Source organism: Trichosurus vulpecula, chromosome 2 (genome assembly GCF_011100635.1).
Source record: "Trichosurus vulpecula isolate mTriVul1 chromosome 2, mTriVul1.pri, whole genome shotgun sequence".
Classification (NCBI taxonomy): Eukaryota; Metazoa; Chordata; class Mammalia; order Diprotodontia; family Phalangeridae; genus Trichosurus; species Trichosurus vulpecula.
The window spans coordinates 30,543,731-30,562,591 of NC_050574.1; the positions used below are offsets into that span (position 1 = coordinate 30,543,731).

Genomic DNA, 18,861 nt, shown 5'->3' on the forward strand with positions numbered 1-18,861 from the left:
CCTTGCTTCCCCACTCCAGGAATCCTGCTAAACCACCAGCCTGAGCTGAAGTTGCCTATCTCTCTGATCACAATCACGTCTCACTCAGAGCTGGGCCCACCAATTTACGAAGGTGTCACTCTATTTTTAATACTCAAATTAATCTTGCTCCTTTTTTTTTTCTTCCTGGTACAATTAACACTTCCTTCCCAGACCGAGAGCCTCCATTCGACAAGACTTGAATGCAAAAGTCATAATAGACAGTCTATTTTGAGAAACTAAATTGGATTTTTTTTAATGGTGCATTGCAACCATGCTGAGTGTTAACAAAGCAGGCCTGAAGGCTGTGTGTCTCCTCTGGGGTAATTAATATGGGAACCACAATAAATGGGGTCATCACATGTATGTGGGAGGCTGTTTGCCCACTGAACCTCAGACACAGGCAGATAAGAATACATACCCAAACAGGTGGGCACAGATGTGCACACACAGAGCCCCACACATAGGCTCCCACATCCAGGCATATATTTCTCCTCTCCCTCATCAATAAGTCACTAAGTCTTGATTCCATTTCAGAATCACAGAATGTGAGAAGTGGATAGGATCTTCTTGGCCATCTGGATTATCCAGCTCCCCTGCTATCACATACCCCAATACACCCTCCACATAGCTACTGTGTTAACCTTGCCCATCAATCTGTCCTAGACAGAATCTCTGTTCAAGAGCATTCCAGAGGCACTCCCTAGGAGATCAGGGCTTCAGTGGGGGGTGGGGTATAAGGGATGAAGGGGTCCATGAGCTGCTTGCAAGGGTGATTTCAGGTGAGAGGGCCCCAGTTTTCTGCCAAAAGGAGAGAGTAGGCCCGGGGCTAAAGGATGGAATCAGAAATAATGAGAAAAAAGCTCATTGGGACCTGGCTATGGTGTGTGTGTGTGTGTGTGTGTGTGTGTGTGTGTGTGTGCATGTATGTGTGTGTGTGTGTGTGTGTGGTGTGTTGGGGGACGGGCAGTATGGACAGTGTATGTTCGTGTTTGTTTTGGGGGAAGGGCAGTATCCCCAGCCCCAAAGACCAATGGGAAGGGCTTCTGGATGCCCTAACAGAAAAGGCGAAGTTACAATGCAATCTAACCAGAATATCATTCCTGTCCCAGCAGTTTAGGCAGCTATCCTAGCCTCAACCCAACTGGCCCAATCAAATGCAGCTATTGATACCTGTTAGCTCTACAGAATGACAGAATTTGAGAGGTGGAAGGATATTAGTGGCCATCTCAATCAAGCCATCCTTAGCCAAATATCCCAGCTACAACATACCTGACCATCGGTCCTCCAGGCCCTGCTCAAAGATCTCCTAGGAGGGGGAACCCATCCCCTTCAAGACAACCTGCTTTGGGACAGTGCTAATCATTAAGGAAGGTTTTCATTCTGTTTTCCTTTACTTATTTTTACATCATGCCTAAATCTGCCTCTACACCTCCATCTTACTGATCCTGGCTTTGCCCTTTAGGGCCAAACAGAAAAAGGCTAATCCCTCCTCCATATCACAGCCATTTGAATATTTGAAGTCAGTTATTTTCTTCTCCCTGCCCCCCAAACCTTCTTTTCTTCAGGTTATCCATTTCCAGTCTTAATATGGCCACTCAAGGTCTTCACCATTTTGTTTCTTTCCTCTGCCCGTTCTCCAGCTTACTAAATGTGCTTCCTGAAATGTGGTGCCCAGAGCTAAACCCAATATTCCAAATGGGGTCTGATTAGGGCAAAGGAGAGAAGACTCATTACCTCCTTATTCCTAGATACTGTGCCATCCAGTACTGCCCACGATTGAATTCACTTTTGAGGGCTGCTATAATATATGTATGGCTTTAGAACTGGAAGGAAATTTATGCCAACCCCCTCTTTTTTTACAGATGAAGAAAGAGAAGCCCAGAAAGGAACTTGCCCAAATCCACACAAAGAATTAGGATCAAGGCTGAGATTAGAACCCAACATTATCTTGCCTAGATGTAGAAAGGTGGACCCAATGTAATTGGGGGGGCAAGGACTCCAGGGGCTGCCACTCACTCATTCTTGATGAAGGCGTATTTGTTGATCGTCTCAATGACATCTTTAAAGAGGATCTTGGAAGTCAGGGTATAACCATGGTGCACGATGGGCTCCCCATCTGGTCCATCCCAACAGTCCACTAAAGAGGGGCAAAGGTCAAAGTCAGTTGATGAGTGCCATGAAGTCCTCCATGACCTTCCTTGCTGCACTCCTCTCTCCCCACTACCCTTCATGTTCCAGTTCAATCAGATTACAATCTATCTTTATTTGACCCCCTCCTATCCCTAGCCCTTGGTTCACGCTGCTCCTTTACCCTCCTCCCCTCCCCCACTTTCATTTATTGAGATCCTTCCCTCCCTTCAAAGCCCAACTGAGGTGCGATCTGCCTATGAAGGCTCCCTGATGCCTTCATCCCACCCAGATAAAGGGATCTCTCCCTTTTCACATTTCTCCAAGCACTGTGCCTGGATATCTCCCTTGTCCCTCTCATATTCTAATTTGTAGCATAGTCATTTGGGTATGTGTCCTATACCTCCCTCCAAACCAAAAATTATTATAAGCTCTTTGAAGGCAACAACTATGTGAGTTAAAAAAAATTTTAACATTGAACACAGAATCCTACACATAGTAGTTCTTTATTGAATGTTTGTGGGACATGAACTGACTAGTCCCCACATCTCTTCCTTCCTTGAAAAAAAATACCAAAATTAAACATTTCAATTAGTTAAGTCCCTAAGCCCTCTCTCTCTCTCTCTCTCTCTCTCTCTCTCTCTCTGTTTCCCTCCCTCCCTCTCTCTTTTTCCCTCTTTATCCATCACTCTCCTTCCATTGTCACAATACAGAAGTCTGGATCCAAGTCCAACACACCAAGGTTCTCAGCACACTGTACATTCTTTAATAAATGATCTTTGAATGAATGAAAGAAAACAGAGAAGATGAATCTGGCAACCATTTCTTAGCCATGTTCTACATGCTAGGCATTGTGCTAAGTGTTAGAGATGTCAGAGAAAACGAACCCGCTCTTGCCCTCTGGATGTACTTACATTCTAATAGAGGAGACAACATGCACACAGAGAGGGAAATGGGGGATGTATATGAAGGGAGTGGAAGGTCATTGGAGAGTGCTAGTAGTTGGACAAACCAGGAAAAACTTCATGTCCAGGGCAGTGCTTGAGCTGAGTCTTAAAGGAAACCCAGGATTCCAAGACAGGAAACTGTCTCATTGAACTGACTGAATATATCTTATAGTCTGTATTCTTGCTGTTTCCTCTATTAGAATGTAAACTCCCAGAGGAGAGGGAGTGTTTTACTTTTTATCTTTGTATGGTCAGTGCCTAGCATATAGCAGGCACCTAATACACACCTGTTGGATTGGCCAAGAAGTGATTGGCATGGAAGCAGTTCTCAGTCAGAGAACAGTTCAGGTGCCTCATGGCAGGGTCATATCTGGGGATGCCCGTGCCTACAGCATAGAATTGTGCTTCCGGACTTTCAGTGACTCCATTGCCCACAGAAGACCTCAGGCCAGGGCAGACAGAGTCTATACTTACAAAGTCCTCTGCTTAGCCTTGCAATATAATCTCTAAGACCCAGGTCAAATGCTGCCCATGGAAGGAAGAAAGGAAGGCTGGAAGTACAGATGGGAAATATATCCCATACCTTCTCTCAGCATAACCACCCTCAGTCATGTCTGAATAGAGATTTTCACTTAGAAAAGAGCTTTCATATCCACTTTCTCAGTTGACCTTCAATACCCCTGTGAAAGGGCCAGGGCCAAAGTTATTTATTATCATTATAATGAGCCAAGATAAATCGACTTAGCCAAAGTCACAGTTATTAGTGGCGAGGCTAGGAATTGGACTCAGGTTTGTAGAACACTCTCTTAGTTCTCTGGAAAGACCAGAAGGCCTCTGCTACTTAATCTCACAGGTCAAGGACAGGACTGGTACCTATGACTATAGACCATGCCACTTCTCACCTTCTACACAGCGGCAGCCGGCCTGTAGGACCCATGAGTACATGTCCACCCGAGACTGGGACATGAGCTGGTCCCCAATGAGGTAGGTATTATGGGAAGAGGTGATGAAGTAGTAACTTAGCGGGTAGGTCATGTCCTGGTTCACTTGGTAGTGCTTGGGGTTGAATATGTCTCCTTCTGGACTCCTTGTGTAGTTAGTAAAACCTGGAAGGGATGAGGTGGACAAGAACTCAGATCTGCCAGTAAGAACATTACCTAGAACATTTGGAAAGGAGTGGGGGGGAGGGGAAGGGAAGAATGAAGAGGTTAACAATAACTGGCATTTATATAGCATTTGAAATATATTATTTAATTTGATTCTCATAAAAACCCTAAATTGTAGATGTCATTATCATCCCTATTTTTAGATGATTCCATGGAAAGAGCTCAAATTTTGAATCTGAAACTGGGTTCAAATACCATCTTTGCGACTTGCCATCTGTGCGACCTTGGCCAAAGCACTTACCATTTCTGGGCCTCAACTTCCCAACTGTAAAATAAGAAGAGCAGACCATCGACCTTAAAGATCCCTCCTATCTCAACATCCAAGAGACCTGCCAAGGGTCACACAGGAAGCTAGTGTCTCCATTTAGATCTACAGACTATACGAGACAGGATTTGAACTCAGTCCTTCCACACGCTATCCACTATGCCACCATGTTTAATCTCAAAACATTAGCAGTAGAAGTGGCCCTTGGGATAACAAACTCATAGACCTATAGCTAGAAAGGATTTTAGAGGTCATCTGTTTCAACTTCCTTGCTTTACGAAGTAGAATGTTGGAACCCAGAAAAAGGGTATGAGTTGTTCAAGGTCACACCACATATGAGTGGCAGAACTCATGTTAATAATAATTTTTTAAAAAGTAATAATAGCGCTTTAACATTTGCAAAGAGCGTTATAGGTATTATCTCATTTGACCCCTACAACAAACCTGTGAGGTAGGCGCTATTATTATATTCCCATTTTATAGAAGAGGAAACTGAGACCCAGAGGGAAGTGCAGGGTCATACAGCTAGCTAGTCGCCTGAAGCAGGATTCAAACTCAGATGGATCTGCCCGATTCCAAGTCCAGCACTCTATTCACTATGCCACCCAACTGCCTTGACTAAAGCTCTGAGTTATACTTTCTGCTTAACTACACAACATGCCTTGAGGCATCCATTCCAGCTTTGGACAGCTTTAACTATTAGGAAATCTTTTATTCTTGTTCAGTTGTATTCAACTCTTTGTGACCCCATGGATCATAGCACACCAGGCATTTCTGTCCTCCACTGTCTCCTCAAGTCTTTCCAAGCTCATGTTCATTGCTTCCATGACACTATCTATCCATTTCATCTTCTTCCACCCACTTTTCCTTTTGCCTTCAATCTTTTCCAACATCGGGATCTTTTCTAATGAGTCCTGCCTTCTCATTATGTGGCCAAAGTATTTAAGCTTCAGTTTTAGTATTTGACCTTCCAATGAATAGTGTGAATTAATTTCTTTAAATATTGACTGGTTTGATCTCCTTGCTATTCAGGGGACCCTCGAAAGTCTTCTCTAGCACAATTAGAAAGTGTCGATCCTGTGGTGCTCAGCTTTCCTTATAGTCCAACTCTCACAGCCACGTGTTGCTATGGAAAAAACCAGAGCTTTGACTATATGGATCTTTGTCAGAAAGGTGATGTCTCTGCTTTTTAGTATGCTGTCCAGGTTTGCCACAGCTTTCCTTCCAGGGAGCAAGAGTCTTTTTAATTTCATGACAGCAGTACTGTCTGCAGTGATCTTTGAGCCCAAGAATATAAAATCTGACACCGCTTCCATTTCTTCTTCCTCTAATTGCTAGGAAATGATGGGACCAGTTGCCAACATCTTAGTTTTTTTGATGTTAAGCTTCAATCCAGCTTTGACACTCTCTTCTTTCAGCCTCATCAAGGGGCTTCTTATTTTTTCTTCATTTTCTGCCATTAGAGTGGCATCATCTGCATATTTGAAATTGCTGGTATTTCTCCAGACAACCTTAAATTCTGGCTTTTGATTCATCCAGCCTGGCAATTCCCATGATGTATTCTACATATAAGTTAAGTTGATAAAGTACAGTCTTGTATTTCTTTTCTAATCTTAAACCAATCAGTTGTTCCATGTTTGGTTCTGTTGCTTCTTGGCCCTCATATGGGTACCTCAGGAGACAAATAGGATGATCTGGTACTCCCAACTCTTCGAGGACTTGCCACATTTTGTTGTGATCCACACAGTCAAAGGCTTTAGTGCAGTCAATGAAGTAGAAGTAGGAAGTCCTTTATATTAATCCCAAATCGACTTCCCTAGAATTTCTACCCATTGGTCCTGATTTTACTCCCTAGATGCACTGAAGACACATTTAATTCCCCCTTTTCCTATAAAAACCATTCAAGAATTTGAAAACCATGGTTCTTCCCCCACCCCTTAAGTCTCCTCTTCTCCAGTTCTTTCTACTGTTCTTCATATGTTACGATTTGTGGCACTTTTAGCATCTTGGTTGTTTCTTCTGGACATGTTTTCACTTATTCATTTCCTTCTTACATCTGAACACAGTGCTTCCAGTGTCTGGCCAGGTCCATGTTCAAAAGATGGTCATTTCCATCATTTTGGACACCACACCTTTTCTTGATGCCATCTAAGATCCAATTTACTTTTGGGCCAGCACATCATGCTAGCAAATCTTCTCCAGCTTGCAGTCCATGAAAATTCCTAAGTACTTTTAATGTAACCTGTTGTATGAACATCCCTCCCCTCTCCCGTTAGGGCATATGACTTCTCGTACCCAAGCTCAGGGGTTTGCTTTTGTCCCTACTAAACTGCATTTCATTAGAGAAAGAATGGGTATAGCACTTGATGGATCAGTGGAAGTCAAGAAGACATGAGCTCAGATGGGGCCTCTGACTCATAGCCGTGTGACTGAAGGAAAATCACTTAACTTCCCAGAGGCCCCATCAACTCCCTAAAGTCATAAATTATAGAGTTGACAATTGGCACTGGTGGAGGGCTTGTCCATACTGTAAGTTCCCTAAGTGAGTGAAGTTACAGCTTTGGACTTTAAAAAAAAAAGCTTCAGCTCATCATTCTAGTCTGTTATGACTTTTATTGACTCCAAAGCCAACATCCAACATCATCCTATTTTTAAACTTAATAAGCATGCCATCTGTATTGTTATTCAAATCTTTGATATGAATCTTGAATAGGAGAGGCCCAAGGAGAGAGCCCACAGGCAATCCACCAGGGGTGTCCCTTAGATTGGCAGCCATCACTCATCACAATTCTCCATCTTGTTAACAAGGTTATCATGAAACTTTATTGAAAGCCAGATCCATATGTTCTAACCCAGTGCTTCCCCCCATGCATTCTGGGGCTCTCTAGGGGACTAAATGTAAGCTAACAGAGAAAGGAGATCTCATCTTATAAAAGTCTTGAATCCCTTGCCCTCACAGCCCCTCACAAAGGACATTGTGTGCCATGGGGCCTTCCACATGTAGTCCCAAGTAACTCCCAATAGCCAAGGCTTCTAGAAAAAAGCAATCCAGGAATTGCCATGACAATCCTAGCTCACTGACAGGAAATTCAGACACAGTCTAATGTAAAATATGATAAAATATGCAGGATTCCAGCAAGAGAAAGCAAAGAGCCAGGCCTTTGGATTTGAATGTTTTGAAAAGGTAGATAGAATATTTTACTTCAAGGTGGGTATGTTTCAACTGTATCAGAACATGATTCCTGGGGGAAGAGACAGTTGACCCCAGCTCCTTGAATCCTGGGTCTCTCTCTCTGTCTTTCTTGCTTAGGTTAGCCCTCAGTGAGAGCCCAGGGAACAGATATCCAGAGAAGGGGCATGGATTTAATGGCTTTTCAATTCCACGAATCTCTCTGGAAAGAGAGCACCGAATTACGTTAGGCCAGACATTTCCTAGATAACTAGCCTTAGTCTCCTTCCATCATCCTTCCATCTCCCATAAGCAAATCCCCACAACCTTCCCTTAAACACATCAAATAAAAGGGCCAAATGCTTTGATCATTGACTACCACAACTGATTCTCTTGCTAAGTCCCAGCCATTGACCTAACAATGGTGCCATCTTGCTTTTTCTTAGGTACATAGTTGTGCATGCACTCACACACTCAGGAGGGGTGTATATGTTACTAGGCATAAACTAGGTAGTCCCTTAGCAGCACCTACTTCAGAACCTGCTCCAGATTAAAGTAATTCTTGATCTCCACTTGTTGGGCTATTTGTGGATTACTCAAAGGAGCTAAGGATATTTAGCTAGGGGAAGAGAAGACTTTGGGGAGGCCATCATACCTATATCCAGGTATTGAGAGGCAGCATGGCATAGGTGATAGGGTGCTGGATTTAGAGTTAGGAAGACCTGGATTCAGGTCTACTCACAGACTGTTTGACCCCAAGCAAGTCATTTTACCCCATGTGTCTCAGTTTCCTCATCTGTAAAATCAGACAAATGAACTCAATGCCTTCCAAGTTCCCTTCCAGCTCTATGGTCCCATAATATGGAGGAGTAATTAAGTTATTCTGTTAGCCCAGTAGTCCACAACATGGTGTGATTGATAGAGAGCCCCAGACTTGGAATGGGGAAGAACCGAGTTAAAAGCCTGCTTCAGACACTTAATAGCTGCATGACTCTAGGAAAGGCACTTCACTCAGCCTCAGTTTCCTTAGCTGCAAAATGAGGGGGCTGAACTTGATGACCTCCATCATTCCTTCCAGCTGTAAATCTAGGAACCTACAATTGTATGAACCAAGACTAATGGGTAGAAGTTGTAAAGATACAAATTTAGACTTGATATCAAGATACAACTTCCTAGGCAGGAGTGAGAGCCATCCCAAGGTGGCATAGGCCACCTCCAGAGACAAGGACTTCCTCGGTATGGAATCATTTGGGTAAAGGCTAGATGTGCACTTGTTGGCTACAGAAGGCATTCTGCTTGCTAATGGGTTGGACTAGATGCCTTATGGGAACCCTTTTGGCTTTGAGATCATTTTAATAACCTTCTAGACTCCACATCACCCACTTGGTCCCCTGGCCAAGCTGCCCATCCTACAGAAGGAGCTCAATGAGAAATCCAAGAGGAACTTGGGAAATGATGACCAAGTGAGTTAGAAGACCTTGTTCCAATCCCAGCTCTCATTTGTTGTGGGACTTTGGGCAAATCCCTTCCCTTCTCTCAGCCTCAGTTTACCCATCTGTAAAACAAGAGAGCTGCATTAGCTGGTCTCTTCCAGCTCTACATTCTCGGATACTAGAGAAACATGAAGATCGAGGTCAGCTTACGGAAACCTCAGAAGCCATAATTCACAAGCTAACACCATCTTCTCCTACAAGCTCTCTCCGTGGCTTGACTCCAGCCCAGGACTTGAAGGAGAGCAGGAAAATTGGAAAATTGATCGGGCATAAGGTACCCTTGGAGAAAACCAGCCATAATAGATCCTGACAAGTTAATTATCTCCTTATTCTCTGAGCAGAATTGCAGAAAGACTCTCCCGGGGAGCCTTATCTACTGCTCATCCCTCTCCATCCAAAGGGTCCACTCAGAGAGGACCCTTTATCCACTAACCCACTTCACACACCCTCCCGAGGCTCCCCATTCAGGGACACACCCTCCCGAGGCTCCGCATTCAGGGAAACTCTAGAACATCCACTGGTGTTCTAGGCTCGAGATAGGTTGGGTCTAAATGAGCTAATTGGATACCAGACAAGCTTCTCTCAGTTCTCTTCTGCAAAGCTGTGAAGGGAGGAAAGCTCATTTTGGCCTCTTGGGCACCCCTCTTGCTGACCCCTTCTCACCTGTCCCAATGCTTTTTGATTTTCCTCATCCTCCAGTCATACTACCTAATTCTGACCTCTCCTCCAGCTCCTAAAACCAAAGGGAACTGTCCTCTGCTTAAACCCCTAATTCTTACTAAGATATAAGTGGCTAACAACTGAATATGTTACTGCTTTCAGGTAAAATTTTAACAAGGGACCAATGGGTGATTAGAGAGTAGAGTAATAATAGAGTACTCTTTCCAGAGGTTGAAGTAAGAGGAGACTCTTTAGGCAAGAGAAGCATGTCCAAATAGACAGTATGGTTTAATGGAAAGAACACCACCTTTGGGATCCTGAGTTCATATTTTAGTTTTGCTATTCACCACCTGTGTGACATTGGGTAATCCACTCCCCCATTCTGGATCTCACTTTCCCCATCCATAAAATGAAGGGGGTGGACTTTTTATCTCTAGCATCTAACACAGTGTATTTAATAAAGGCTTGCTGATTGATCGATAAGGAGATTTCCAACTATGGACTAAAATGAGCTGAAAATATTCCTCTTGGGGATTTGTGTGTAGGTATGCATATGCAGGTCTATATGTATACATGTACATTTGTCAGATGTATTTGTTCGATATCCCAGTGTTTGAAAGGGGGTGTTGGGGATCCCAGTAGAGATCCTTCTCCCACCTCAAAGTAAGAAACAAAGGACAGTGTTGTATTTGTTTGGGAAATTGGGAAGGCAGATAAGTAGAGACTTCTCTGTCTAGGTGTAATGGTCAAGGAAGGACTGAGCTTCCCCTGCCCCAATTATTCTCCACCACTCCCCCAGTCCCAGGGAAAGGAGGGTAGCATCCAAGCACATGGGACAAAATGATGTTCAATTATCCATAAAGGGATGGAGGTAGGGGGATGGTTCCACTTTGACATGAAAATTTGAGCCTATAATGAAGGGTAAGTTGAGTCATCATCTAGCTTTCAGAAAGATTTAGGTAGGATTCATGGCATCCTAGGATGAAAGGGACCTCAGAGGCCATCAAGTCTAACCCTTTCTTTTTGCAGAGGAGGAAACTGAGGCACAGAAAAGCCCAGGGTCATGAGCCTAGATCCAGAAGGATTCTCAGAGTTGGAATCCAACTTGGGCCTGGGCCTCAGTTTCCCAAATTGCCCCCAGCAGGTACTCGGCCCTGGTTGTCTCTTATCCACCACCCAGACAAGGTCCCTGGTCCCTGGGCTAGGTCTTGGACTCATAAAGGTTACAGACAGTCTGTAGCTTCCTGCTACCTGGCCCCAGCGGCTCACTCACCATCGATGCCGAGCACCTCCTTACTCTTGTTCTCCAGGCATGGCTCAAACTGATCAATGATGTTCAGGCAGTACTCCTTGGTCACATCCGTCATCTAGAATGAAACAGCCACACAGCCATCAGCCCACTTCAGGCTTGCTGGTCCCTGCTCATCACCAGGGCTTGCCCAGCCTCCTGCCAGGGTCCCTCATCCCTCTGATTCTGCTGCTATCATGGTATCAGGGTTGCTAGACATGGGTCACCTAGCCAAATACTCTGGCAACTGGGCGGGGGGCACATCTCACAGCCAGCCCCTGCCATTTCCTTTTTCTGTCTTAAGAATTTTGGAATTGATTGTGCAACATGGGAGACACTGGCACAGGACCACCCAGTGTGGTATGTCCACTTCAGAGAAGGTGCTGTGCTCTATGAGCAAAGCAGAATTGAAACAGCTCAAAGAAAACACAGGATGCACAAGTTTGGAGTATCCACCCCAAACGTTCACAGGGACTATTTGTGCCCGACCTGTGGTAGAGCATTCCGAGCTCGTATTGGTCTGATCAGCCATAGTCGGCCTCATTGGAACTTAACTCTAACACGGTGATGTCATTTTGGTCCTCTTGGAGAACGAAGGACAACAACAACCAACCATTTCCCCTACCCTGGGAGAGTCTGACTCTCGAAGCTCATTTCCCTGAAAGGCTCATGAGCTTGAGCCATGGCACAGAGCCAGGGACAGCTGAGGCCAATGGGACCATAGACTAATTACCGGTATCTATAGGCCTGATAGCTTTAGAGAGAAGTGATGAATCAGAGCCAGGGGCTTTGTAGGGAAGAGGAGGATTAATAATAATTAGCCAGGTAGTACGTGCTTAGGAGGAAAGAAAGAAGGTGGCTCAGTTTGATCCACAATCTTTTAATATGTGGGAGTATGGACTCAGGTCTTTTTATCAACTCACTGGGTTAATTCTGGGCAAGACAGGGGAGAGGGGAGAAGAAAACAATCTTTCTAACTTTTGAAAACTGGGTAGATAGAGAAATTCTCTGGCTGTGCCACCTTTTGCCATAGAGAACTTTCAGTGAAGTTGTGAGAACCCTCCGTGCTTCAGTTTACCTATATGTACCCAGAGGTCAAGAAGAAGATCACAGAATATCAAAATTAGAAGGGACCTTAGCAGCCACCTAGTTCAATACCCCCATCCCACAGATGGTGGAACTGAGGACCACAGAGGCCAAGCAACTTATCCAAAGTCTCCCAGACAGAGAGCAAATGGCAGAGCTAGGACCTGCTATTTAAAATCTCTTTGGACTTCAGTGTCCACAGCTGTGAAAGGAGAAGGTTGGACTGATGATATCCAAGTCTCAGCCCCATTCCCCACCCCCAATGCCATTCTATGTTTTAAGATCATTCTCTGACACTTTCTCTTCTCAAAACCCTCCCAGCTCTGAAATCTATAACAGCTTATGATCATAGCTGGCGTTTATATGGCACATTAAGCTTTGCAAAATGCTTTGCACATTTTATCTCAACTGATCCTCACAACAACCCAGTGAGGTGGGTACTTAATATTCCAATTTTACAGCTGAGGAAATTGAGGCAAATAGAGGTTAAGTGACTTGCTCGGGGTCACTCGGCTAACATTTGAGTGAGGTCCCTCCCAGCTCTGAGCGAAGATCAGGTCTGAAGACTTCTTCCAGATCTTATATCCTAAGATCCTATAACCTAAACAAGTTAACTCATCCTAAAGCACCCACTTGTAGGGTGACCATCTCCCTCATGGGAAAGACACACAAGATTTCCCAGGTCAAGACCCTCGGGAGACAAGCCTAGGAACTTCAGTGAGCAGCCCCTCACTTCTTTCCCCAGACTGGGCTCCAGGTTTGTCCTGTGAAGAGGCAGCCCTGGCTGGGGATGCAGCCCAGGAGCTGGATGCTTCTTACAGCGAGAGTTCATTTTCTGTCTTGACAAGTAAAGGAATCAATAGCCCAGCCAGACATTAACACATCCTTGTTGCTCTGAAAAGACATCCACGCCTCGCTCCCTAGCAGACAGGGCCAATGGATTGTCAAGGATCAGGGACAGGAGAAGAATAGAGAATAACAGGTTGGCAAGGTTAGGGAGGGGAAGATTTTTTTTCTGTTTCAAGCCTCCACTTGCCCCTGTCCTTTCTCTCTGAGCTGCTCTCCTTGAATCCTAAAAAAGAAAACACTGTCCCTTTCCCATCCCTTCACCTCCACTGCCCTGAGACCCTTTGACTACCCTCAGACTACCCACTCTACCCCATGCCCCATCTAAATCTCCAAGCTCTCCCAGGAAAGAATGACTTCCACCGAACAAGGCAAGGGAAGGGTTTAGGACAAAAGAGAAGTGACCCTTCTTCCCCATGATAGGAATGAGCTTAGGAAACTCATTACCTCAAGGTGTGGCACAGGCCGGAAATAGAAACAGGGTTAAGAAGGGATTAGAAAACCCGACATAGCCTGCATCAGCACCTGGCTTTTTCTAAGCTCCTCCACCCCTAGCAAGTTCCATCAGTATTGTCTTACAGGAGAAATCCATTAATTTATTCAGAGACACTTTGTATCATAACCATCACCAGGGTGGGGCAGTTGGAATTTTGTCCCAAGGTGCCAACATGGGGTGAAGCGATTTTTTTTTTATATTTTTTGGGCAGGGCAATTGGGGTTAAGTGACTTGCCCAAGGTCACACAGCTAGTAAGTGTGTCAAGTGTCTGAGGTCGGATTTGAACTCAGGTCCTCCTGACTCCAGGGCCAGTGCTCTACTCACTGTGCCACCTAGCTGCCCCATGAAGGGATTTTTTTTAAAGCATTTATTAATCCCCTACAATTTTTTCAAGCCCTAGGTGGAGTAGTGGTTAGGACACTGGACCTAGACGTAAGAAGAATCATCTTCATGAGTTCAAATCTGGCCTCAGATGCTTACTAGTTGTGAGACCCTAGGCAAGTCACTTAACTCTGTTTGTCTCAGTTTCCCCATGTGTAAAATGAGCTGGAGAAGGAAATGGCAAACCCCTCCAGTATCTTTGCCAAGAAAACCCCAAAATGGGGTAGTCAGACATGACTGAAAGAGGAATGAACAAAAACTAAATAAATGGGAACAAAAAGCCCAATGAAAATGGTTCAATGTGTTGGAAAAGGACATTGACTTGGGAGCCAGAAGACATGGGTTTGAATCCAGACCTGGCCACACACTAGCTTTGGGACATTGGGTAAGTCACTTCACTTCTCTGGCCTCAGTTTCCTCCCCTGTAAAATGAAGAGATTTGGATTGGATGACTTCAAGGGATTCTTCCCAGCTCAAAATCCTTTGTTTCTGGGATCCCATGAATAAAGTCAGTGCCGTATTATAGGATGAGCAATGATTTTGGAGGCCGATGCGCTGGGTTAAAATCCCATCTTTATCACTTAGTACCTGGGCGACTCCTCTCTAGGCCTCAATTTCTCTTTCTGTAAAATGAGAAGCCTCAGAAACCCATTTCAGCTCTAGCTATATGAGCCTTTGAACATAAGCAGCTTTCCCAAGATCAAAGTCATGCATCCGGTAAATAGATGACAGAAAGAAGCTTTTGTCGATGTTATTGTTGAGTCATTTCGGTCCTGTCTGACCCTCTGGGGCCCCATTTGGGTCTTCTTGGCATAGATACTGGACTGGTTTGCCATTTCCTTCTCCAGTTCATTTTGCAGATGAGGAAACTGAGGCAAACAGGGCTAAGTGACTTGCTCAGGGTCGCACAGCTAGTAAGTCTCTGAGGCTGGATTTGAGCTCAGGTCTTCCTGACTCCAGGCCCTGCACTCCATCCACCACACCACCCTCCTGCCGGAAAGAAGCAGGTACCTTTGTGTTTTCTTATCCTGTGGGCCAATGGTATTGTTTGATAAGAGTTGATCTCTAGGGGGAAGGGCATGAATCCATACCTGTTTCACCTCCCTCAAACGTGAGAGAAAAAACAGGAAACAAGGCTCAGCAGGCACTGTGCCAGTCTAAGGCTGTAGTTGGAGAGGACATCAGAAAACTTAGGGCCATGGGGCAGAGAGAGGAGAGCTCTGGTCTTTCTGTCTCTCTATACAGCTGGATCTGAGCTTGGAGCAACACCCCCATGTCTCTACAGGGATTCTTAACCTAGAGTCCATAAACTTTAAAAAAAATTTTTGAGAACTATCTTTCCATCTAATTGGTTTCTTTAATGATCCTGTGTATTTTATTTTATGTGTTTTAAAAACATGATTCTAAGAAGGTATCAATAGGCTTCACTAGGCTACCAAAGGGTCCATGATACAAAGACTATGAACTCCTACCCTATAGCATCCCAATTTACTCTGAAATCCCAAAATTGTTTTATTTAAAGGAAAGAATTTGTCTCTTGGCAAAAGGCTCACAGTGAGCTGCAGCCACTGAGATGGAACTGACTAAGCATCTAGAGAACAAACCCTCTTGTCACAGCGTTCTCATGAATGTGTAGCATTGGGTTAGGACTGTATGAGGACCAGGTGAGAGCTAGACCTGCCTCCCAGTGGCATCAAGGGACTTCAGGAGGGACAGGATTCCAGACACAGAAACTTTTACTCAAAGATGTTGGCCAACAAAGGTGCGAAAGGGAGGTTTTCTAGCTGCTACCTGGCTCAGTGGAGCTCCTTAAACTACTCCACCTCTGGGAGGGATGCCAAGATTGATGACTTCTACCTTTCCATAAAAGGCTGAAAAGCATAAAGAATTCCAGCGATGTTTGACAGGGACTCCTTTTGAAGAGCAATTCATGAAATAAAAATGAAGCTAAGAACCAGCCAGTGGTAGGAAAGCCAAAGAGATTTGGGATAACGACTTAATCGGCACATTTGGTACTTCCCTCTGGGGCTGGTGCCTGTTAAGATTTAATGGAAAAGAGTTCATCTGCAGTGAGGAAGGTCTGTTCTACTCTGGTAGTACAAGCCCCAGGAGTGGAACGACGGGTCTGGGTCTTCTCTGGAGTGCAACAAGCACGGGGGTCAGGAGACAAGACAAACAGCCCTTCCTCGGACGCAGCTGTTCAAATCGGTCATCAATCTGCAGCACACCCAGGCAGCAACTCCCCCGGTGCGCTGGGAGATGTGTTCCTTGCTTGTTCCCTGACAGTCCATAAATAATCAGAAATAACATGCAGGGAACCCCAGGGAGACGCCATGTTGGATTAGCAAACTTGCAAATTCTGGAGCTACAGTTCCGAACAATGGGGCTTCACTACCACCACCACTACCACCATTCAACAGGATCAGAATTCTGTGAATAGGGGTTAACATCCAAGTATCTGGGGTGGGGGCCCCTAACTGGCATTCTACCAAAAGTGCTGGCTTTGAAAGGCTTGGGTTCTATTTCAAAGTCTGATGTTCTCTTGCTCAATGACCTTGGCCAAGATGCTTCCCTCTGATTTCCCATGAACACAGACTATGATAGAGCAAGTCCAACCCCCTTGTTTTATAGATAGGAAACCTGAACTCAGGAGGAGGAAGCAACTTGTCCAGTTGCTCAGAGTGAGGGGCAGAGCTTCAAAGTCAGTAGGGAGAGTTAACACATTGGACATCAGAGTCAAGATCCAGAAAGATCTTGATGGGTTAGAATATTAAAGACTGTGTAGTTGGGATTAATGTACACATGGGTTCAAGAGCCAATCTGCCCAAGGACAACATGAGGGAGGCATGGTTAGACAGCAATTTGTCTGAAAAAGATCTTGGAGTTTTCAACCCCTCTTAATTCCAGTGCCTTCCCATGGTTCATTATTTCCCATATATAGCTTCTTTGTATATGTTTGTCTGCATGTTGTCTCCCCCATTCGATTATAACCTCCTCGAGGGCATGTCTTCTCCCCTGGGTTGACCTAGATGGCTGCTCAAGTCCTTCCTACTCTGAGACTCTGTGATCCCAAGTCAGGACCAGAACCTTGGTTCCCTGAAATGAAGATGATTGATGGGGTGCTTCCTTGACTGCCCTATGTTGCTCTCTTCTCTGTAACCTGCCTACCTCCCAAGGATTCTGGGAAGGCAAAATTACTTTAATGGACAGGAAAATAGGGAGTGTGATTCCAGTGCAAGGCAGCTGGGTTACTGGGCTATCATCATTATTGGCCTCTTAAGAGAATTTTCAATGCAGAGAGAACCCTGGGAAATCAAGTCATGCTGTCCTCCTGAGCACTATAGCCTAGCACATAAAAGACTCTTAGCAAAGCCTTCCTCTTTGTTCCTTTCCTCCCTTCCTTCTTCCTTCTTTCCCCCTCCTCATAAAAGCATGGAGATACAAGAGCTATGGTAGAGCCACCAAACACAGGGTGGATCTTCTCTCAGGCTAGAGATAAGGCACAGAAAGATCCTTGCCTTTGCCCTGTGCCTTTCTCATTAGCTAAAACTTGGCATATACAACTCTCCCTCCAGTTAATTGTGCTCTGGGCCAGGGACCCTCCCCAAGAAACCCTTCTGAGCACCTCCTCCAGAAAACAAAAGAGCCAGAGTGGGGCTGGAGCCTAATGCCAATGGGTGAAAAGAGCCCAGAGGATGCCCCCCTGCCACCAATCTGCTAGGACCCACAGAAACAGTCTGTCTGCAGTGAAAAGTTCTAAGACAAAGGTTCTCAATCTGGGATCTGAGAACTTTTCTAGAAATAGTATTTTGATATCAGAGGCAGCTAGGTGGCAGAGTGAATTAGAGCACTGGCAATCAAGAAGATTCGAATCTTATCTCGGACATTTATTAGCTCTATCAGCCCAGACAAGTCATTTCACCCCGTCTTCCTCAGCTTTCTCAGCTGTAAAATTGGGATAATCATAACACCTACCTCCCAGGGTTGTTGTGAGGATCAAATATGAGATATTTGTAAAGCACTTAGTATAGTGCCTAGCACATGAAAGACTCTTCCTTTTTCTTCTTTCCCTTCCTCCCTTCTTCCTTCCTTCTTTCCTCCCTCCTTCCCTCCTTCTTTCTTTCCTTCTTTTCCATTTCCCTTTTTCTTTTCCTTCCTTCCTTCTTTCCTTCCCTCCTTCCTTCCTTTCTCACTTCCTCACTCCCTCCTTTCTTCCCCCTTCCTCCTTCCCTCCTTCCTTCTTTCCTTTCCACTTTACTTCCAACTTTCCTTTATAATCCTGTGTATTTTATTTTATGCATTTAAAAACACAATTCTGAGAAGGGATCTATAGGCCTCACCAGACTGCCCAAGGGGTCCATGGCACACACTTGTACCAACACACACACACACACACACACACACTCTTTGAAACTCTTGCTTGAGGGGCTCAGCCGGCTGCCTCAAGTGCCAATCACTTGAATCATTTCCCCTCCTCAGTTAGCTAACCACAGCCCCACAAAGATTCTTCAAGGACAAAATTGCCACTAGGGTAGAAACACAAATTCCTTTTCTTGGGTTTTAGGACCCTAGATCTAGAGCTAGAAGGGGTCTAATTCACTCCTCCCCTTTGTTTGACAGAGGAGGAAACTGAGGCCTTGAGAGGGTAAGTAGCCTTTAAAGCCCTTCCCAATATGGCTCCACTGTTCCCTCCCAGGCTTGCTGCAATGACTCCCTATCACCCACACTATGTTCAGGCCAAACTGGCCCTTCTTGCCACACCCTACCACTCCCACCTCTAGGAACAGGCTCTCCTCAGGTCCAAAATGCCCTCTCTTCTCACTCCGGTCTCTCAGAACCCCCAGTTGCCCTCAAGGCTCATTGTATATGAAGGTTTTCCTGACCCCCAGTTACTAGTGCCTTCCCACTCCAAATG

The 18,861-nt window shown here is 45.0% G+C and overlaps 1 protein-coding gene across 1 annotated transcript in view; it reads right to left on the bottom strand.

The window, feature by feature from the left end:
- PLCH2 (phospholipase C eta 2) overlaps nt 1–18,861 on the bottom strand; it is a 303,179-nt gene that overhangs the window by 66,403 nt on the left and 217,915 nt on the right. Inside the window, exons 6-8 of the mRNA XM_036747264.1 lie at nt 11,122–11,215; nt 3,998–4,201; nt 2,038–2,158 (exon numbers count right to left, since the gene is read on the bottom strand). Of these exons, the coding sequence (XP_036603159.1) occupies nt 2,038–2,158; nt 3,998–4,201; nt 11,122–11,215 (419 nt within the window). The remainder of the gene's footprint in view (nt 1–2,037; nt 2,159–3,997; nt 4,202–11,121; nt 11,216–18,861) is intronic.